This window comes from Camelus bactrianus, chromosome 1 (genome assembly GCF_048773025.1).
Source record: "Camelus bactrianus isolate YW-2024 breed Bactrian camel chromosome 1, ASM4877302v1, whole genome shotgun sequence".
NCBI lineage: Eukaryota > Metazoa > Chordata > Mammalia > Artiodactyla > Camelidae > Camelus > Camelus bactrianus.
In genome coordinates this window covers 50,789,946-50,812,893 of record NC_133539.1, presented here as the reverse complement: position 1 = coordinate 50,812,893, position 22,948 = coordinate 50,789,946, and the positions used below count along the sequence as shown (strand labels likewise).

At 46.8% G+C, this 22,948-nt stretch overlaps 1 protein-coding gene across 5 annotated transcripts in view; it reads right to left on the bottom strand.

The window, feature by feature from the left end:
- BOC (BOC cell adhesion associated, oncogene regulated) overlaps window positions 1-22,948 on the bottom strand; it is a 68,820-nt gene that overhangs the window by 30,769 nt on the left and 15,103 nt on the right. For 3 of the 5 annotated variants that reach the window (XM_045507254.2, XM_045507250.2, XM_045507253.2), the window contains exons 3-4: window positions 1,174-1,352; window positions 85-363 (exon numbers count right to left, since the gene is read on the bottom strand). In XM_045507254.2, coding sequence (XP_045363210.2) covers window positions 85-363; window positions 1,174-1,270 — 376 coding nt within the window. In that variant the 5' untranslated portion in view covers window positions 1,271-1,352. Of the gene's footprint in view, window positions 1-84; window positions 364-1,173; window positions 1,356-22,948 lie in introns of all 5 variants that reach the window. The other 2 variants (XM_010970804.3, XM_045507251.2) reach the window with 1 other exon arrangement.

The window sequence follows — 22,948 nt, the reverse complement described above, 5'->3', positions numbered from 1 at the left end:
AGGGGGTTTGAATGGTGGGGGACAGAGAGAATGGGTAGGAGGAGGAGGCTGCGGCACGGAAAGGGGCAGAGGAGCAGTACTCACTGGCTAGTGTCACGCTGGCTGGCACGCTGGCCACAGCCCCTGCAGGCATCCGGGCCACACACTGGTACCGTCCCACGGTGTGGTTGTCGAGGGTGGTGATGACGAGGGTCCCACGGGTGATGAGGATGCCCAGGGCGTCATCCGAGCTGTTCAGCTCCCTCCCATTCAGGCGCCAGGTGGTGTTCATCCAGGGCGGTTCCACCACGCAGCCCAGGATCACAGTCCCCCCGAGCTTCTGGACGGTGGAAGAAGGCTGGACAGTGACCTGAGGGACTGCGTCTGGAGGAAGAGCAGGGATGTGGAGATGAGCTGACACCCCCAAGAAACTGACAATAAGACCTCCTCATAAGCACAGCACCCAGACAGCCTTCAGAGCTGAGCAACCCAGAGAGGAGCTGATCTTTCTCTGAAGAACACTGCCGCCCTTGGGTCCATTCCCGATCCTGGCCTTGTCCCCAGAAGGTAACCTGGAGGGGCAGTGTCAGGTGCAGGCAAGGGCTCAGGCTTTGGACTTAGACCTGGGTCTGAATCCCAGTGCCACTGCTTCTGAGCCAGGTGACTTTAGCCTTTTTGGGTCTCAGTTTCTTATCTGTAAAATGGGACTAATATCTCTCTCACCGCATTGCTGGGACGCTTACAAACTATGTATGTAAACCGCCAGCAGGCTCAGTACAAGGCAGTTGAGTTACTATCATTACTCCTCCTCTAGTATTTGAAATGATTAAGATACCAAAACACAGCCAATATGATGTTATTGACATCATTTCTCATCTTGTATTTTTTTAGTGGAGGTACTAGGGGTTGAACCCAGTACCCTGTGCATGCTAAGCACACGCTCTACCACTGAGCTGTACCACATTTATTCCCTCATTTCTTTATAATGGAGGTAACTGGGGACTGAGCCCAACACCTTGTCATCTTGTATTATTGAGCATGTCCCTGAAGGCCAGTGGGAATGCAGTGCTCTTCGAAACCCAGGAGGAAGGCCTTGTTAGAAGGTCCCTGAGGAATGCGTCACACTTCCGGCTGACAGCAGGGGCAAAGTGTCCTTCCCAGAGGGGCCTCTGAGAAAGGAAGGAAGGCACTCACTCAGGTCGGCGAAGCAGCCCGCTGTGGCCAGGAGGAGGCAAGCAAGTATGATTCCAGGCCTCTGTCCTCTCTGCGTCGTCATCATCCCACGCAGCATGGTGTGTCACAGAGGGTCCAAAGCCAAAGACCCATAAGCCACTGGAGTCACTCAATGAGGTACTGCAATCTCCTGCCACACTCTGCTGTGAGAAAGAGAGAGAGAGAGAGAGGGAGGGAGGGGGGGGGAGAAGGGGAGAGAGGGGGAGAGAGAGGGAGAGAGAGATTGGGAGGGCCATGGTGAGGATGCCTGGGACGGGACACCCTTGTGCTCCGGGCCTGGCTGTGTCCTGGCGCCCCTTGGTCCACCACACAGGTGGGATCATTCAAAGTGTTGGCCTGGCCGGGCTGCTGGAAGACCAAACACTCTCATGCCATTTCTCATCTGAAATAAGCCACTTCTAAGTGGCCCCTTTGAGGTAGAAAGTGATGCTATTACAGTAAGAATGCTAGAGCCCTGCCTGGGCACCGACAGTAACGAGGAGAGGAAAGCCCAGGACATGGGGAGGCCGAGACCTGCGGTTTGGTGCCAGGCCCTGGGCGGTGGGCACGTAGCACAGATGCTGGAGAGGATGCAGTCATCTTTACCACCTTCCTGCAGGAGGCCAGGTGTCCTGGGCCACCTGTACTAGTGGCTCACCGCTAGCACAAAGGACCGCGCACAATGCGGTCATACATATGAGTGCATGCGGAGTCCTTCGTTTAGGGGATGTTACTAATTAATGAATCCTAAAGTCTCAGAGGCTCACAGAAGGTCTGTTTTTGATTCATCTCAGCTCTTCACTGACATCCCTGTGACCATTCTTCGATTCCTGGAATCAACCAACCCTCCTAAGCTTGTCTGTAACCTCTGTGTCCCCAAACACAAACACAGACAAAAGTCACACATCAGCCAAGGCCCCTCTTCTCTCTGCCCTGGTGCTAAAGTTCTGGTGTCTTCCATCTCTACAAAATCTGTACTCTTGACAATCGTCTGTGTTCCATCTCCACCCAGAACATTCCTTCGGAGCTCTAGGCTGCCCTGCACCTCCAGCAGCTTGGTGACATACCTCAGCTGTCAGCCACCCTCTTACTGCCTGCCTAGAACTTTAACTCCTCTCCATCCACAGTATTACTTCTTTATGCCTCATTTAATCTATGGTGTTTTTAATAAAAGATTCATCAAAATGACATACAGGCAAGTGTAGACACCCTTCTGTCACAGCCTCAACCAAGCTCTTCTCTGCTTTTCACTGCTGCCCTTATAGAACATCAGACCAATAAGGAAGCTGTGTCAACATCCTTATTAGGCTGGTACGCATTAGAGTGAGGTTCAGATCATTGAAGGCAACATGACAACAGTCTAGATGGTGAATGCACGTTCCTGAATTGTGCACATACGGCAATATTTAGTATATTTCCAGGAGAGTGACTTATACTCAAAATGTTCTCTCTTTTGGACCAGTTTATCTAATTAGTGACTCTTTCAAAGACTTACAGTCACCAGTGAAAAATCATACGAGGCTGTTAAGCCACCCAACTGAGAGATGTGCTATGGCCCCGGGTCTCTGGAGTTCTGGCCACCCGCCCAGTCTGTTGTAAGATCTGATCTTCAGTCTCTCAACCCCCAATTGCTCCTTCAACAAGGGCCTGAAGGCTGGGCTGCGGGGCTCTTGCTCTGTCAGGAAGTGCCTGAGATCTGCTTAAACACTTCCCTTCTCCACGCTCCTTTGGCCCTTCTGTCTTTTCACTTGGCTGCTGAGTGTCAAGGCCCAACAAACACCTCTCCAAACCAGATCTAGGACCCAGCCCTACACTGTTGTTAAGAATGTTTCCCAGTAAAGAGTTCTTTCCCCTTGGTTTTTCATCCTTCCCTTTGCCTCGTGTCTTTGATATCAGAGCACCTCCAAAACTCCTCCACTGTTCTGGGAAAGGACAAGGGGACATTTTCCATAAGAGGTTTGAAAGAAAATTTTTAAGCTTTTCCTGACAACGTAATTTCCTCTTGGTGTAGAGAGCGCTTTTGCTCTTTTTCAGACAATGCAGTAAATCAAAGGGTCATATTATAAAGCGACATTAAGGAAAGCTGCAAAGGATGTGAGTACAGACGGGAAGGGAAGGGTGGGGAAGGGTGGTGGTGGAGGCGGGGGCGGGGTGGGGGGCAGATGCCTGTCATCACCGCAGGTACCTCGCTAAGCTCTTTGCACAAGGTATTCTTTTCATCGTCAGAAAAACTCGACAACGTGGGGACTCACCCATTTTACAGGTGAAGAAAGTGAGTTCCAGAGGGTAGGTAACTTGTCCAAGGTCACATAACTGTAGGCCTGGAATGAAACCCAGGTTGGGCTCATTCCAAAGTTCTGTGCTTTTTAACCACAATAGTAGCTTTTTCATGTTTTTTCTATCAGTGCTCTGCACCCAGTGGGTGCTTAATGAATGGAGTTGGAATAAGAGTGAGGCAAAACAATGAGGAATTTTAACAGTGATTTCTGAATCGCTGTTCATTAAGGAAAAGTTCGTGAACATATTTACAAACCACGCAAGCTTTTGGTGTCCTCTCAATCATCCAGATACTAGTTCTAGTTCTCTGCTTTTTCCCAGTGAAATGAAGTATTTATCTAGAACACTGCATGAATTACCAGTTATAGGATTTTAGGGAAATTGCTTGCTCCCGACATGCACCAGTTTCCCCAACTCCTTAAAGAGAACTCCGACACCTGTTCCTCCCTCCCCAAGGAAGGGAGAAGGAAGGAAAGTAAGGATGGAGGCGGCTCGGCGGGGAGACAATGAATATAAAGTAATAAAGGGCAGAAAGAAGACATGCAGACAAAGAGGGACAGGAGGGCTGTTTCTCATCCTGGCACAGGGTGGCTACAGAGGTGTTTGGTGGTTGTAAAGTCGACAAAGGTTTTACTGAGGAAATTCAGCCCAGACCGCCTCCTGCTTAACGAGGGCCAGCCAAACAATTCCTGTTACTTCTGCACCTTGGGTAATTTACAAGGTTCAAAATGGAAACAGACCCCACTGCTGCTGCCAGCCACCATCCGGCTTTGAAATGCAGCAGGGAGAAAAGAATGTAGCTGGAGAGGGAGAGGGAGGGAGAGGAAGCAGGTGTCCAAAGGGGGAGAAAGGAGTTAACTCGTTGATCCCCACGACAGAGTTGTGAGCAGGTAGCACTCAATGAGCCCAGAGCAGGACACGTGGGGTCTCCCTCACGTAAAAGCAGAATTGCGCCAAAAATGTGGAGGGAGGAATCATAGATGTAGCTGTGATGCATCTTATTTAGCAGCTGGGGAAACTGAGTTACTTCTGGACCAAGTTACCTAGTGAGCTTGGTCTAGAAAGATAGGTCCAAAAATACAGGTTTCGGAGAACATTTTTTTTTAATGATTAAAAAAAAGGGCAAATGAGGCTTAGCTGGAGTACCTAATTGCAGTGTCACTTTGTCCCACTGTGAAATAAACAAGGAACAATTTCAAAGTTGGGTGAAGGCAACAGTAAGGCCTGTTATTTTTCTTGGCAATGCAAAGTATGTCTAGATCCGGCTTATTTTCTCTGCATTTTCTCAGAAAAAGAGATCAAGGGGGAAAAAAATCAAGAGCAGAGAGAAGGGAAAATGAATTCTTGACATGAATTCCTCCTTGAGGCCTAGGTACTTGCTATTTTTTAAGGGTTATTTGGACTCAAAAATAAAAGAAAATGCGCCTGAGTTTTACTGGCGACATACGTGTTCCCACTGAAATAATCTCCAGGCAGACGGTTTTGAAACTTTCCAAAAACAACAACAGCAGAATACACGTCTAAGGTTGAGACCAAGCATGAGAAATTATAGCCTTGGAGTATTTATTTTGCGAGAAAATTACAAACAACGGAGAGTCGATCATCAGCAGGAGGAGACCAGCTCCACCTTCTCCCAGGAGGGCTGGCTGGCCGGCCGGAGTGAAACCAGGGCACTCGAGGCCACGTCGCATGCTCTGATCACCCAGGCCCCTGCAGCTCTCTCAGAGAAGCCTGCATGGTCTAAGATGCGAAACACACCCTGTGGATGTCCTATGACCAATAACCAAGATGAGCTACACAGCAGCCCATGTGATTTAGCAGAAAGCACAGAGTTTATCTTAAAAAACATTCTTCCAGTGGCAAGAATGAGATCTGACAAAGCTTTTTTTTTTCCCATCGGTTGAGAGGGGGCTACCTACATGAAAAAAAGAAGTATTTCTGACCACAAGTTACATTTTTTTTGTATGTTTCCAATTCTATGGAGTAAGATTCCCAACTGTCTTTAAAGGCAGAGAGAAGTTCTGCCCCTAGAAGGTGATGCCAAGTGGCTGACAGGTGTGGGCTGGCAGCCCTCTGGCCTCAAGAAAGAGGGTGGTGCTCCTGGACCAAGGAGTGACACTGGAGGAATACTTGGGGAAACAAGTGAATTTAATTCTCAGACGGCTGAATATGTGAGTTTATGTAAACCTAGAAGAAGGATTTAAGAAAGGGCATTTTTTTACTTAAAAAGTTTTTACCCACAGATGTAATTAAAGGGAAACATTTTAAATTAGGAGGGATCTCAGAAAAAAAAAAATAATCGCTTAGAATAACACCTAACAGGTATCTGGTATTACAAGTGAGGAAAGCAAGGTGCAGAGAGGCTAAGTGATTTGCAGAAGGTCGCCCAATTAAGACAGATCTAGGGCTACAGGTCAGGACTCCTGACTCCTAGTCCAGCGCTCTGTCCACTACCTTGACTCTGCCTCCCAGAAAATTGTTTCTGGGTCATATTAACCAACTGCTTAGAGCTGCTTTTAGAACTAAATTTAGAAGGTTTTTTGAATTTACTTTCTCATGCCTAAAAATATCACCTGGATCATTATCTGTAACAGTAACTTTCTGTGTGGTCATTTTTATTCTTTACCATTTAGATCCTAATCTGGAAGAATCCTACTGTTCTTCACACAAACCTCTTCAATAGAATTTTCTGCAACGATGAAAATGTTCTGTATTTGCACTGTCCCAAATGTTAAGATAGCCACTAACTACTTGTGGCAGTTAAATACTTGAAGTGTAGCTAATATGACTAAGGAATTGAATTTTTTAACATTTTTTATTGATTTATAATCATTTTACAATGTTGTGTCAAATTCCAGTGTAGAGCACAATTTTTCAGTTAGACATGAACATATATATATTCATTGTCACATTTTTTCCTCTGTAAGCTACCACAAGATCTTACATATATTTCCCTGTGCTATACAGTATAATTTTGTTTATCTTTTCTACATTTGGGCGGGAAGGGATAGACTGGGATTTCAAAATGTAGGAATTGAATTTTTAATTTTAAGTTAGCCAATAGGGCTAGTGGTTACCAAATTAGGGAATGCGGTTCAAGACTATTAACTGGAACATCCACCCAGACAGCTCTGATGTCACACAGGGGAGAATGACAATGGTTTGATGGTCTTAAGTATGAGCCATGCTCCAGCCAGCCTCTAAATATATCTCTAACTTATTCCTTATCCAAAGTTTGTGTATGTGTTTTCTATTAAAAAACTGTGTGTACTGTGATATTATTATATTGGGAAGGAAAAACATCACTGTGATCTACCATACACCAGACAGCATGCAAGGCACTGTATCAGAGGATGGATTCTGTCCTGAGAAGCTTAAAACAAAGCTTAGAATAAGTCAGCCAGTGCTCGGCAAATACCCATAAGCTCTTTATTTCCTAACCTCCTCCACAGGTGGCTTAGGACCATGTGACCAGTGCTGGCCAATGGCCTGTAAGTGAACATGTTCTGTGTCACTTCCGGGCTAAGGCAGTTAAGAGCTAGAGAACTAGGGGGGCGGTGTGTCCCTCCTCCCAGCCCTGGTGAGCACGTCATGTTCCAGGAGGCACAGCTGCAGGATGGAAGGCAGACAATCTACGACAGGAGAAGCACTCAGTCCTTGTTGCATAAAACCACTGAAGTTTTGGGATTACGCTCATGTAACAACTCTAACATTCTTTACCCTAAAACTTCACCTGATCACCAGCTTCATTACAAACGGGAAGTGGCAAACGAGAGCAGAGGGAGGAGAGCATTTTTAATTTCAGGTCTTCAGGAACGGTTTTCTGGATATGTGGGTTTGAAAATGGGTCTTCTGGAATATGCACACGGAAAGAGACAGGCCCTGCAGGGAGGTGACCCCAACTTGGTGGGAAGGGTCTGTTTGCAGGGGGTGCATCAAGCAATCTGGCTGTCACAGGATGCCTATCTCGAACAGTGGTCTCCTAACCTTTCTGATTTTGCTTCCATAGGAGAAACATATTCTGGGCAAATATCGCTAATGCATGCATATTTATTCATAAATTTAGTGCATGTGCTGCCAGACTAAAATTTATGAGTAGGCAGAGATGAAATCATATTTTAATGACTTGTTAATCACGACTGTCTTATAATAGCATTAAGCAAATACCTGAAGGCAGCAAGCCTACTTAGGGTTAGATTCATCACTAATGATATGGATGTAATCTCTTTGAAAAGGTCTGCTTGAATGCTAATTATGTTGTTGACTTCTCATCAGACCCCATTATTATGGGATATATTTGTTTCTACTTCCTAATGTGACTGGAAAAGGGGTCAGCTCTGCTGTTTCCATCCTGTCTGCAAGTGCTTAGATTATCAGCACATCAACCCAGTTTCTTTGTAGCAATCTCTTTAAGCCACTTGTCCTTTTGGGAGTTAATTTAGTTAAAACTAAATAATATAATCTGTAAATCCACTTAACAGAGAACAGGAACACTGGGGAGTGAATGAACAAGTGAGTGAGGTTGCCCCTACCCCAGCCCCCTCTAGCCCACCCCCACCCTGCCAAGCCCTCCAAGCAGTGCAGGTCCTTCGTGCTGTGGCGACACGCACACTGCCTGACACAGGACTAAAGGAACGATAGCAATCCTAATGTTAAATATTAGGAAGCTGAATTTCTTTCCTATTCATTTTGTGGACAGAAATCAACTTTAAGAGACCCTCTTATCTCCCAGCGCCCCAGTGGAATATGTTCTATTTCCCCTTCGGGGCTTGCACCCCGCTTTGGAGACTATTCCAGAAGAATGAAAAAGAGGCAAGGGAAAAACTGAGATTGAGTCATGTTGTGAAAGACTAGGAAAAAGAGCCTGAAGTTAACACCATAGACAGAGGGGGAATGCTGATGGTTTTGAGAAGGAAATATATAACCAAAGAGGCATTTGGGGGAGATTAGCAAAACCTGGGCTCCTAACTCACTCTGAACTCCAAAGTTATAACAAGCTGCTAATTCTACTCAGGTAGGTGGACCCTTTACGATCCAGCCAAGGAGCAAGGAAGAGTCTGGTCACAGCATCTTAGCTCTGGGGAGGAATCCCCCACCAGAGAGAAGCCACCTCTGCCTTCTGAGTAAAGAGGAGGTTTGGTCTCTTGATTTGCCCACTGGACACATCTAATCCTCTCTCACCTTCACCACTTCAGGAAAAAGTTACTTGGGAGTCTCATTTCTCTGTCACACATACTTCTCCCTCAAAATGGCCTAATTTCTTTAAAGAGATTAAAAAAAAAATCTACCCTTAAAGAAAGGGAAAGAGGGGGAAAAAACCCACAAACCTTACTGCTAAACTGAAAAAAGAGAAAAGGAAAACCACTTCCTTTCTTCTGCACTCGCCTCTCAACTCCCCCACCCCTATTCCATATAAATTCAATTTGACAACCCTACTAATTGGATAAACGCAGCTCCTACACTCCTGGAAGGCCATTCCCTTTTCTTTTTTGTTGTTTTTGGAGGGCTCAAAACAGGGTGATTGTGCTGTTCTTTAACACGAATTCCATCTGCTTTATTTCTCTCTCTCCATTCACCACTCCTCCTGAATATTTATGAGGCCTTCCCTCAGGCCTACCCCCTCCACCCCACCCCTACCTCCTTCCTCCCTCAACCCACCCCACCCCCCAGCCTCCTCTCCCTTCTCTCAGAGCAGGACAAAAACCTTCCAAATGGCCCCCCCTCCTTGCTTTAGATAAACACAGGCACTGTCAAGTGTGAGGGGTAGGGGGAGGTGGGGAGGGGGTTCAACTGCCAGTCAAGCCCCCGGCCTTCAATGAGGCCCAGGGGCCTCCCCTAATCTGCTGCATGCTTGCCATATGGGAGCTGTGTTGCCCGGGGAAACACTAACAGGCAGAACGGAGCTTAATAGAGTCCATATTCATTGTAATGCAGTGAGATGGCTCAAGGCACCACTGCCCCTTCGGTCCAGTTTCATTCTTCTGTTTCCTTCTTTCTTTCTGTTTTTCCTCCCTTTTTCTTTGTTTCTTCCTTTTAAAAGGACTGGGTCCCCAGAGACTCTAATCTGGAGAGGTCTGGGCTGGCAGAAAGGCCGGACTGTGGAGTTAAGAGGGAGGAAGGTGAGGTGATGTTGAGGTGGCGGCGGGAGCTGGCAGGGAGAGGCGAGGAGCGGGAGCGCCGAGAGCCGGGCGGGGAGGGCGGGGAGCGCCGAGAGCAGGGCAGGAGGGCGGGGCTGGGGCACGTGGTACTGCAGGTGTGCGGTGTGCGCGCGGCCTTGAGGCTGAGCACTTGTGGAGAGAGTGTGGCGGGTGGGGATGGTCCCTCCGGGCCTTGGAGCACAGAAGCCTGCATATTTATTCAGCTTTCTGTGTCTAGGTATCCCAAATCCCCCTCCCATCCCAGTCAATTTAAGGTCATTAAAGCCAGGAACACCTGTTTCCCCGAGATGTCAAGCCTGTGGCCAATTCCCACCTCTCCACAGTTGCCTTGAAAAAGTCGCAAGTTTTGCAATGGGATGAAACTGCTTTCAAAATAAATCTCTGTAGGGGCAGAAGACCCACCAGCCTGCCAAGTTGGGGCCCACTTTCTCCTCTGGCTGGTCTGGCACTAAGGAAGAGGTGACAGTTGTGGTCCGCCACAGCCAAACCAAGGGCATATGGAGCCTCTCTGCATGGATGGAGTGGGCTGTCTAGCAGTTGAAGCTGTGTCGTAAGTGTATCTGCTAGGAGTGAGCCTCGGGGCTCCCTGAGGTCAAAGGTGCACTTTCCCCAGGGCCAAAAAGGGAAGGAGGGGAGAGATGTGGGGAGAGAACAGAGTACATTTCTCCCAACTTCTCAGAAAAAATAAAACTGGTAACCGAACTATGACAGCATTCCTCAAAAAATAAAGAATCTGTTTTGTAGGTTGTGAAACAAAGTTATTGGTTCTGTGACTGTAAAAAAAAAAATTCCAAATTTAAAATCAAGATAGAAAATGAAAGCAAAGAAAAGCTATAAAAACTTCCACATACTCTCCTACAGCTGAAACTTGAATCCCATGGCCTGGCACTCTGGACGAGCTCAGTAAATGGTTGCTGAAGGAGTGAACCGTGTACATGCTGCTGTGGTTGTTCCATTGCTCACCAAGAACTGGAAACTCTTTACCCAACTGACAACTGCAGTCAGGGCTTGGGTGGGTGACAATGGCTTGAACAGAAGAAGCAAAATGCTGCTGCACTTTTGCTAGGAGTGGTCCTGCCACAGTGATGCCTGCATCTATCACACCGGCCTTTCACTGCCTGCCTCACCCAGCGCCAGGCAGGCAGGCTGTCAGAGAAAACTGCTCAAACCCAGATTCCGGAGCTCACTGTGGTTTGTTTTTTGTTCCCCAAGCTTACCCTATTCTACTTTCCTTGCTCTTATCCCACTGAAATGCATCATGAATCTGCAGTTTCCCAAGGGGTTGGGCAAGACTGCAGGAGAGTATGTGAAAGTTCTTATTTTATTTTGCTTTTATCCTGATTTTAAGGCCCTATGTCCAACAACCCTTCAGGAAATGGGGCAATGATATTTTGAGAGCCAGGTCCAATTTCAACTCCTAGTTCTAAAACCTAAATAGCATTTGGTTACCTGAAATTCTACCCAGAGGCCAATCTCAGCATCAAATCAATTTTTAACTATTAGGGGCCCATAAGGGCAGTACCCCCTTCCCTGAAGACCCCAAACCAGAGTAGCTGCAGACACACAACTGCACAGGGCCTTCTAGGACTCAGTGCACTCACCCTCCCTGCAGAAGCAGCCTGCCTTCCCCTCCAACTTCTGTGTTTGTACGGCACCCTATTCCTGGTCATTCTGATCCCACATACTGTATGTGTTACAGAGTAGCCTGTGGGGACACCTGAAGCCCCACGACAAGCCAGTCCTGAAGCACCCTGGGAGCTCAGCAGGGCTGCCAAGCTCTCCCAGCCCTCCCCGCAGAGAGCGCTTTGGTCAGTAATCTTAGCACCGACGTGTGTGATGTGGTGAGAGCCAGAATGGCCAGCTCTTAAGGAAAGCAGGGGCGGCTTCTCTGGTCCAGACCAAATGCTTGCTTTTCATTTCACTGCTCAGAGGACACCCACTAATGACCTGCTTCTACAAACAAACTCAAACTCATCTGCTCTTCCCCTATCTTCCCTACACACCACCTGCTCCGCTGCCCAACCCGGGACTCACCCTTGTCTCCTGGCTCTCCCCGATTCTCCACCCCAGGATCTGATCAGTCGTGTGGATTCTAACTATGGCAAGAGCAACCAGAGAAATACAATGCGAGTGGCATACAGCATTCAAACTTTTCTAGGAGCCAAATTGAAAAATCAAGTGGAAATAATTTTAATAGTATCTTTTCTTTCTTTCTTTTTTTTCTTTTTCAGTGCAGGTACTGGGGATTGAACCCAAGACCTCGAGCACGCTAAGCATGTGCTCTACCACTGAGCTATACCCCACCTCTCCAAGAGTATCTTTTTTTTTAACACAATATATCCAAAATACTACTACTTCAACATATAGTCAATATAAAAGTTATTAATGAGATGTTTTATATTTTGTTTTAAGTCTTTCAAATCTGGTGTGTATTTTCTATTTACTTACACATCCCAGTGCAAACTAGCCATATTTCAGGTGCCCTATTGCCATGTGTGTCAGTGGCTACTGTACTGGACAGTACACGTCTAGGGCCCTCACACTGGCTCCCTGATTTTCCTCTCCCCAACTAATAAGCCCCCACATTGTCACCTACTTTCTTTCTAGAATTTCAAGCTCAAGCCAACAGTAAAAATGACAAATGAGCTGCCACCATTCACGGAGCAATGCCTCCTATAGGCCATCACCCATAATTTGCTTACTTTGATAAAATTCTCACAATGGCCCTGTACCATCAACTCGTTTTATAAATGAGGAAACTAAAGCTCAGAGTGATTAAATATTTTGTCCAAGATCACACAGTCACACAGATGGTAAATCACAGAGTCAGGATTTGAACGAGTCTGCCTGACTCTAAAACCCCTGCCTCTTGGCACTCTAGCCTACTGCTTGAAGTAAATCATGACCTAATAATTGATGGACTATTACGCAGCCATTTAGCACAATAATTAGAAAGATCAAGTAGCAACATGAAAAATGTTAAAAAGATATTAAGGAAAAGCACAGATCTTATTTTGTAAAAAGCATGTGAGCAGTTGGGTGTGACCTGGAAGGGAATATGAAATCAAAGCAGCTGATTTGAAAATGTGAAGGAATTATGAGTGATTTTTTTCCCCCTTTTGGGGTCAGTTAAAAAAAAACAGACAAAGGAGCTAATAGACTCACCTCTGATAGCTCCCCAAACGACTATGATTAAATGAAGTTCAAACTCCTTCACATAACCTCCCAGGTTCCTAACTGGGCTGCAGCCAGCCTTTCCTTTGTCTTCCTCCACAAGCCCTAAACCCTGGGCAAACTACTTTCTCACTCTTTTCCTTCTACCAGAACCATCTTGTCCTTCTCCCTTCATTATCCTTCAAAACTTAGCTCAAACGTCACCGTATGATGCCGCCAGTGACTAGTCCTCATCCCAGTTTCCAAAGGGTTTTGCTTACCTATTGCAGCATTTCCATAATGACTTACAGATTTGTCTGTCTGTAATGTGCCTCTTTTCCCAGACTATAGACTTCCTGAAGGCAAGGATGTGTCCAATTTCTCTCGGTAACCCTAGCACCTGGAAAAGTGTTGGCACACCACCTGGTCAATGTTTGCTGAGCGGAAGGGTTTATTCAGATGAGAAATTTGGGACTGAGAAGGAATGCTAATCCAAACCACAGACCTTCAGGAGGAATGCCTAGAGACACGCTTACTCGGAATCCAGGGGTTTTTCTAGGGGGAAGGACTGTAACCCTGGCCTTTATTTTTCAAACCCAAATGGCCCTTAGACGAGTAGGTGGCCTGAGGGGAGGACCAAGCGGCCTGAGGGAAGTCACTGTCCCTGCAGCTGCTCCTATTACTTGGGGTTTCATTCAAGAACCTTCTTTGCTTTCCTTCTCTTCTCCCCAGACCAATACCCGACTAAGTCTGTGCCTCTGGGCTTCCTGCAGCCACTGAACTGCCTAGAACCACCGTATTGAGGACGATATGGTGACTGGGTGTCATCTCACCAGCACCCCATGACCCTGAGTTTGAGGCCAGGGTGGAAGGAAGCAGGCAGAGGGGGATGGGAGAAGGAGAAAGAAGAACTCTGTGGAGTGAGAAAGAGCACAGGTTCAGGCCTGAAGCGAGAGCATGGGAGGGATGCGGGCAAAGATGCAGGAAAGGCCATCAAACACGCTGAGCTCCTACTCTGTGCTGAGCCCAGTGCTGGGGGCACATATAACACTGTCACTTTTCATCCTGACAGCTCAGGGAGTGTCCCTGTCCCCTTTACAGATGGGGAGGGAGGTTATTAACACCCTTCTTGCTCCTTTACCACACAAAGATTTTAGGGCTCAACTCAAATTTTTCTTACAGACATAGCTTCTCTACCAAGGGACAACACTGAAACTGTAGGGTCAGGTACGGGAAAACCATGAGCCCTGGGTCTGGATATGAGCTCTGCCACTCTGTCCCCTCGGCAGAAGGTGACTTTGGGTGAATTACATAATCCCTGACCTTCGGTTTACCCTCTGTGAAAATGAGAATGATAATACCCCCTTGCTGAGCTGCTAATACGAGTTAAGGAGATTATGTGTGAAAGAAGCCTGCACATAGCAACCAGGACGACAGGTGTCACAGAACTTCTCTACTGAAAGCCATTCACTGGAGGTCTAATTTCAGACTGTGGCATTGCCACCTGGTGGGCTCTGAGATTAATGTCCTTTAAGACTTGAAGACACATTGTATTTTAACAACTCCAGACATATGCGCTATCATCTCTTTGCTCACGGTTCCTTATTAAGATGTACAAAATTAAGCAATGGCCCGATTTTGCTGCCCTACAACACATGCATCAGGAGTTCAACAAATATTCTTGGCTGAAAAAAAAAGCAGTAACACCTACATTCTACACAGTGTTTTACAGAATCTCACAATAGCCCTGTGGGACAGAAGATGCCTAGACAGTGCTATAGCGTTCCCAAGTTTGTGGCAAGCCAATTTCTAGCCTTTCAATCTCCACCCAACACTAGTCAACATTTATATCACTTAAGCTAATGACCTCTCCCACCACCGCCCCCTGCCCCCGTTTATGCCCCCTCTCTGCACTCTCTTGATGATGATAATGATGATAATGATCATAATTTCTCTGTAGTGTCTCTACTTGTTTGCAGAGAAAAGGGAAAGATCCCTGTCAGATAGTAGATCATTTGGGACAAGAAGTTCTGGAGATGTGTTTACAGAAAGGAAAACACAGCCCCAACCCCTTTCTGACTCTCCACTTGCAGCTCCAGATCGAGTTCACCTCGACCTCATCAGTGAATGCACAAAGCCACAACAAACCACCTGCTCTTTTTGCACCTACTGGTTTCTAATTACAGCCTATGGCCAGGGCTCTAGCCACACAAGTAAACAATAAAGGAAAATGGTAACATAGTGGCTGGAGAGGAAAGAGGAGCATCCACTCCGAAGGCTTCTGGCGCTCATAGCTGACAAAAGATCCAAGGTAAAAGGAATTAATTAGAGCTCGGGTAGACAGCACAAAGTATATAAACACACCAGTCCCAGGAACTGAACAGCACTTAAGGCAGATCTTAACAGCTTGAAGTCCGCTTCTCCTAGGATGAAGGACTTTTGCAAGTGAGCCATGTGGAGCCGTGTGTGAACACAAACTTTGCTGTCCTAAGCAGGCTCAGGGGAAGAAGGCTGGAACACCGGAAGGTGCCCGCTGAAAGCGATGGAGCCCTGAGAGGAATAGGACGTATTACCCCAGGAAATACACCAGGGAGCAACCAACGCTCAGTCTGCAATACACACAGAACCACAGAAAAGGCACTTTCCCCAAACCATCCAGAAGAATAACAGGATTTGGCTCAGTGGGAGAGTAGGAGAGACAAGGTTTTCTGCTTAGTGTTCATGGTGAGCAGAGCAGATAAAGCAGCTGGCAACCCCAAAGTCACTCCTGATGAGAGATACAAGTCCCTGGGGCTGGCTCAGGGCAGAAGTCAGGTCAGTTCAGCAAAACCACACTGAGCACCCACTAGGTGCCACGTGGTGTATGGGGGAGTGGCAGGGCCACAGAGAAGACCAGGCAGTATCCCACCCTTGAAGAGCTTGGAAGCTCCTCAACGTTCACCTGGACTGTATCTTTCCACTACACCAACTTAAAATGCAGCGTGGCCTCAAGAAAAGATCAGAGTCAAAGATAAACTTGATTTTACAAAGCACAGGCAAAGCACCAGAACCACTAGCAAAAGCATCAGAAGCAGGACAAAAGAAACACGGCACACACTGGAGCACAGACACACACTCAGGCTCTGCTCAGCACAGCAGTTCTCCAACACAGGCCTTTTCACAGGTCCTGGGTTCAACCCCCAGTATCACCATTAAACCTCTCTTCAGCTGGCATCTGACTGCACTGTGACTCGGACAGTTTCTCTCCAAGACTCTCCTGCAAGCAAGAAACCCTTACCCTGACACTGAGGAAGAACCACTTTGATGCAGGACAGAAGAATCTCTCAGAGTCATGTTGAAGGAAAAAAATAGATCACATTAGCGAATCATCTAGAATGACTGGTACAAAGCAGTTTGTTCAATAAATGACAGCAACTTTTCAAATCTGAGTAACTCCCTTCAGGGTTACTCATAGGAGTATTTTCATTAGTCTGATCCTTGTTGCAGATTATTCCTAGTATTTTAATACAAAAGGTTTAAGAATAGGTAAATTTCTCAGGCACCAGACCCCCTCACCCAGGCTTTCCAGGCATCTTGCTCTGGGCATGTATACTCACTATGTCTCAGACAGACCGACGACAGACACACGTGCACGTGCACATATGCTCACAGTGAGCAGCTCCAGCTTTCCGGCTCCAGCGGGTAAGTGTGCTTTCGAATCATAAGAGTTTACTTTCTTTCCCACCTGACCTCACACAAACCCACTTTCTTCACCTCTCTGACCCCCAAATGTACACATTCAGTCCCCCACCCACCCCCACCCCCAATCTTCCTCAATTAGAAAGCTCTTTTAAACCACCTAAAACTTAAAATAAATACCAGTTTGGAAACGTGAAGCATGCTCCAGTCCGTCTGTCTGTCCCTGCTTTCTCTGCTGGAAGCCCACGACCCAAACTGCTGTAGGTTCTCCCCAACTTGCGAAGCCCGGGGCCTTGGTGCAAGGCTGCCACCCCCGGAGTAAACAAACATGGCGCCCCGCCAGCTGGGTCAGGCACCACTATTTATAGCCGAGCAAAGTGTGGGCGTGATGGAGGGTGGGGAGCGGAGGGGGTGGGGATAATGTGAGCAGCTACTCCTGGTTCCACAGCTGCAGCGAGGATCCCTGCCGACGTTCTGCTGTCCCAGGTGCAATCCATCCTGTGTGACTAATACCATCATCCCTGTGCTGGAGGGAAGCCGGAAGCCTCATTGCTGTAGCCCCAGCACCTATCGCGGTGTTTGGCATGTAATAGGAGTGCAGTAAGTATTTGTTGATTAAATGAACAGATGAAATTTTTTCTTCCTGCCTACCCTACAAGGTTGCAGATGGAGGAGGGAGAGTAGGTGGAGGGAAGGTTAGTGAGGAATGTTTAAAATAGTGCTTCTAAAAACCTATATAGGATGTTCACTACAAAAAAAAATTTAGGGAACTGCTCTGCTAAGAAAAGCTAATTAGGTTCTTTGCTGCAGGCCTTTTCAGAGCCTTTAATGTGCTATTATGCATTGTGAAGCACCAAGAGGGGGATAGAGTATGCACTGAAGGCTGAACTCGCTTAACCACAGGCCTGGCCTTATTTGACCACAGGCTTCGACTGACTTGACCACAGTACTCTTTTTCTCAGAGTACCATTAGTGAGGAAAATTTCATCAAATACACTTTGGGAAATGTTGGCATAAGAGGTTCCTGGAGAATATCCCAAAAGCAACTTGTAAAACAGCATCCCATGTCTGTAATTTTTAAAAAATTGCATGTGAATCTATGATGTATAGTTATTTGGGTTGTCACAGGAAAAGGTCGAGACATTTAAATGTTAACATCAGTTAACAATTGCATTTTTTATACTTACTACTTCAGAAGTATTCAAAGTGGGTTTTGTAATTATCACTCCTATAATTAAAAAGGTAAATTTGAAAAAAACACTACCCCAAATATTATCATATCACTGAAATTTTATCTTCCCACACGCCTGGGGGCCTCACATCCCAACAACCTCTTGGGCTGTAAAATGTCTCTGCCCCATTATCACATCTGAGGGGTTTCCTGCATTTACCTTCAACAGTCAACATCTTTGGCTTGTAAGGAACCCCTCCCCTAATTCCAGGATTCTGTTGCTTCCACATAATGTAGACAAGCCTTTTGGAAAAAAAAATGCATTTAATACTTAACAACCTTTACAAATCTGAAATTCTTTGTTTAGTAAGTTGTATAAAATATCCATCAAATACTTAGTTTGCTGACGTTACCATGTTGGGCATATTAACATTTAAAGACTGCCTTTTTTTCCCTACTAAATTACTAATTTCCTACTTTAACTGATTTGTAAATATAATTAAAAGTCATTCAGATTTAGTGAATGTAACACACCATGTTTTGTCACAGTATGAGATTAAAGTTAACATTTAGAATTCGAAGAAATAGTCAATCTTGGCATAAAACAGTATATTGGACCATTTGTTGAGTTACTCTGTGAGATGATGTGCATCTGAGACAAGAGGGAAGGGGGCAGGGCACAAGCACTGAAGGAACGACATAGCCATTGAGGATACGACACAAACTGGTTAGAACCAAGATGGCAGAAGATTCAATTTCCAGTAGACCTGGAGCCTTGTGGCACACCCATGGGCGCCATGACAGTTCCTAGGCTGACCATAAAAGGTCAAAAAATGGACAGGGGCCCGATTCCTGGAAATCCCTGCCCCTTCCCCAAAGTAGTTGGAATAATCCTCCCACTTGTTAATATATGAAATGACGGAGCCCATAAAAACTAACAGCTCTGCACCTCATGGTTGCTCTCTCTCGCCTTCTGCAACGACCCGCACTCTTGTCTCTGGAGTGTGTATTCACCTTAACTTTAGACACCCTCACAACTCTCGGTCTCTCTCCCTCTCACCTTTTGAGATGGCCACATTCTGCCTGTGGAGTGTGTATCTCTCTAAATAAACTTGCTTTCACTTTACCATGCCTTGCTCTTGAATTCTTTCCTGTGCGAGGCAAGAACCTGTTCTCCGGCAACACATCTATTATCTTGTCTAATCTCTAAAGCAGTCCATGAAGGAGGTAGTATTGAGACGAGGTAAGGGGACAGGGCACAACCATTAAAAGAATGACATAGCAACTGAAGATTTGACTCACAGTAGACCTTGAGGCCCAAGATGGCGGGAGACTTCACTTCCAGTAGACCTTGAGCTTCATTATATGCTCATTATAATATATTAGCATGGTAAATGGCACTCCCACAGGCGCCATGACAGTTCTGAGGCTAACCATAAAAGGTAAAAAAGTGGGTGGTGGCCCCGTTCCTGGGAATCCCAGCCCCTTCCCCAAAGTAGTGGAAATAATCCTCCCACTTGGTAGCATATGAAGTTACTAAGCCCATAAAAATGAACAACCCCACACTGCATGGTCACTTTCTCTTTTCTTCTAAGAGGGCCCATGCTCTATCTGTGGAGTGTGTATCTCTCTGAATAAATCTACTTTTACTCAGCTATGGCTCGCTCTTGATTTTTTCCTGCCCAAAGCCAAGGATCCTCACTTGGCGGGGCACATCCCAGGGACCCACCAGAGACCTGGAACACACGACCATCCTCTGGTGCCCCATTTTCCTGTATATACTATTGTCATCCCCATTTTACAGATGCAGCAATTGAGGCTCAGTGAGGTTAAGCATCTTGCTCAAGTAAAGGTTTCAAAGCCAGGGCTATCTGCTCCCCTTGCCTGCTGGTCTTAGTGTTCTTAGTAGATTCAAGCAGATACACCAAAAAAGGAAGCCGAGAAAGACTGACAAAACCCAAATCAGTCTGAGTTGGAGACATGCACCAACCAGCATGTTTCGGGAGGGATTGGTTGGGCATGTCCCACAGTGCACTCTGCACCCAGCTCCTGAAGATGCTTTGTCTCCACCCTACTCGGAGTCAGTCCTGAGGTCTGAGCCCCTCGATCCTGTCCAAAAGTTGGCAGCACCCCTTTGAGTCTAGATCCAAGTAATACGCACCAGCATGTAGTGAGAAACAAAAAAACTCCTCCGTTTCTTAATCTGGCCTCTCTTATCTTCCTTCTGTTCTCACGTAAGCATTAGACTGGAGGTTCCCAACTCTGGCTGCATAGAAGAATCTCCTGGGGACATTCAAACATGTCAACGCCTGGGCAGTACCTCAGGCAAATTCAGTTAGAACCTTTGGCGGTGGGGCCAAGGCATCAGCATTTTCAAAACTCTTTCCTGGAAACTGTCATGTGCAGCCAGGGGTAGGAACCAATGGGTGTTTCCCCCAAGGATCTGGGAGTCCTTTGAAGGTCTGCCAGAAACGCCCTAGCTGCACTGGACGCCATAGTTGGAATTGCAAGTTTTGCATAAAGATGTCTATATTATTTTTAGAGAAATTCTTGCCATTTTTAAAGCTGAGTTTTTTTTTACCCCACAACTTGAATATTTTAATACATTTTAACGAATGAAACATGGTCTCAAAATTTCTCTCAGATTTCCCCAAATGTTTTCTGGACTTTCAGATTCCTAGTTTTCTCCTCTTCACATAGAAATGAAAACCCAAGAGGAGGCCACCATTGCAAAAAGCACCTACTTTGGGGGCCAAGACAGCTTCCATTGTAGCAAAGGAGACACTCAAATAGGTCCCTGGGCCACAGTCACCCCTACAGGGCTACCACCTCCTACTTCTGGGGGGTGCGGGAGCAGGGCTTGGGAGGTCAGAAGGAAACCAGAAGTTTTCCAAGCATATGTACATTTTAGCATTTGCACATCAAAACTGGAAATGCCCTCAGTGATTCCCTGAACAAATTCAGAACAGCCTCCAGGGGCTGACAGACCACCAGGAAATGGAACAGGTGTTGGCCATCCAGGGGTCCCCCATCCACTTAACACCACATCACACCTGAGGGCTTTGGCTCCCCTGGAGCTGGCTTTTTGACATCCCAAAGGGTTAACAGCTCAGCAGAGCTCCTGGCCTTTCCCTCCCCATGGAGTAGATTTTCAGTTTGGTCCCTGCTGGGGAGGAGACTTGGGTCCCACCCAGCCCCTCCCCATCTGCAGCCCTCCCACTCCAGGAATGAAGCTGCCACTGCCCAGCATATGCCCAAACTGGTTTCATCTCCTTCCAAATCCATTTTGTGTCTTAACTTCTGCCAAGAATAAAAATTAAAACACTCACACACACACATCATGCGTGTATGGAAGGGGAGGGCCGGGCTGGAAGTTTAAACTGAAAAAGACCAGGCAGAGAGTGGGAGGGGCGTGTCGCTGATGAAAGTCAGGGCCTGGAGACTTCCTTGGGGTCTGTGTGGGCCTGGGCACACCCCACCTGAGGCCCCTGCTGGCTTCATTCAGGGTCAGACCTGAGGAGAAGCTTTTGCAGCATCTCCCCCTCCTGGTCCTCCAATACCCATTTCATCCATCCCACCCCTGCCCTGGAGCCACAGAGCAGCCGAACTGCCCAGCACTCCAAAGGCTGGAAGCAGGCTCTGTTCCCCATGCTTGGAGGAGCCCGTTCCTCGCCAACTGCAGAATGAATAAAATAGTGCTTGGAATGACACATGGGCCCTGGTGGTGCAGGCAGCTTGCAGGCTGCTTGTGGCCACCCAGAAAAACGAGTCTGGAGCTGGAGCTGCCATTAACACTCCTGTTCTACCACACCAGGGTCCGCAGATGCCTCAATCCGGGGGCCAGGCAAAGAGCGGTTCTGATCCAGCTCTCTCCCGTCATGTCTTGCTGCTGACTTCTTCCTTCTCAGCAAAACCAGGAGCCCCTGAACAGCAGAATGATCACACCTAACCCTTCACTCATTCAGGATCCCCCAGGTTCAGAAAATGGCCCCTTACTCAACTCTAAACCACATCTACTGCCCCCTTTCCTCCCCAAATGATAAACTAAGTACTCACATTACTTACACCTGTCCAGATGGAACACATCCTGACTCATACAATCCCTTGCCATACAAGTCAGTAAATACTCATTGAGCACCTATTTAATATTAGGCTCTGTGGATCCAAAAATAGAGTTCAAGTGAGACAGGAGGGAAGAGGGCAGGGAACAAGCACTGAGAAATGACAGAGCAATTGAGGACAGGACAAACTAGTTAGAACCAATATGCTGGAAGATTCAACGTCCTGTAGACCTGGAGCCTCATGGCACACACACAGGCACCATGGCAGCTGCTGACTGTAAAAGGTCAGAAAGTGGGCAGGTGCTTGATTTCTGGAAATCTCCACCCCTTCCCCAAAATAGTTGGAATAATCCTCCTACTTATTAGCATATGAAATTACCGACCCCATAAAAACTAACAATCCTGCACCTTGTGGTTGCTCTCTCTCTTGCCTTCTGAGACAGCCCTCACTCTGTCTATGGAGTGTGTATCTACCTTTAAACTAAACATCCCTAGACCTCTTGGCCTCTCTCCCTCTCACCTTTCTGGGATGGCCCGCATCCTGCTTACGGAGTGTGTATCTCCTAAGCCGCTCCCCCTTCTGAGTGAGACAAACGGCACTCTGTCTATGGAGTGTGTGTGTCTCTAAACAAACTTGCCTTCACTTTACTATGCCTTGCTCTTGAATTCCTGTGCGAGGCAAGAACCTCTTTCTTTGGCAACACAAGCTTTCCCTGGGAGCTCTGCATCTGGTAAAGAAGACACACAGAAACATCTCAGAGAACTGCTAGAGCAAATGACGATCAAACCTGAGTGCCCTGGGCTGTCCTCTCTTGTCCACGCCACAGCGATGAGGGCATGGGAAGGCTGGATGACACACCTCTTTTGGAAAGGGTAACCTTGTGGCATCCATCCTTGTCCCATCTGCACACAAAATAATGAAAACGATGTAGTAGTTTAAAAGCTCTCTCGTTTGTCTTGATCATTGTTGAATCTGGGTGATGGGCACATAGGGTCAGGATACTCTTTTTTCTGCTTCTGTGTATTTGAGGTTTTAGATAGATGAATAATACTTACTTTTTCAATAGGATCACTAGAGCAAGATCCTTCCAAACCTACTCAATCCTGCACCAAGGTTCCAGGACACCACCCCCCCGCCATCGTATCATCTCAAGTTAAGCCAAAAACAGCACTGTTGGGCAGATTGCCACGAGTGCTCAGGTTCTGGTAACATAGAGCAGTACACCCACTCTTTAACCTGCAAAGCCTCCTCAGTGTTA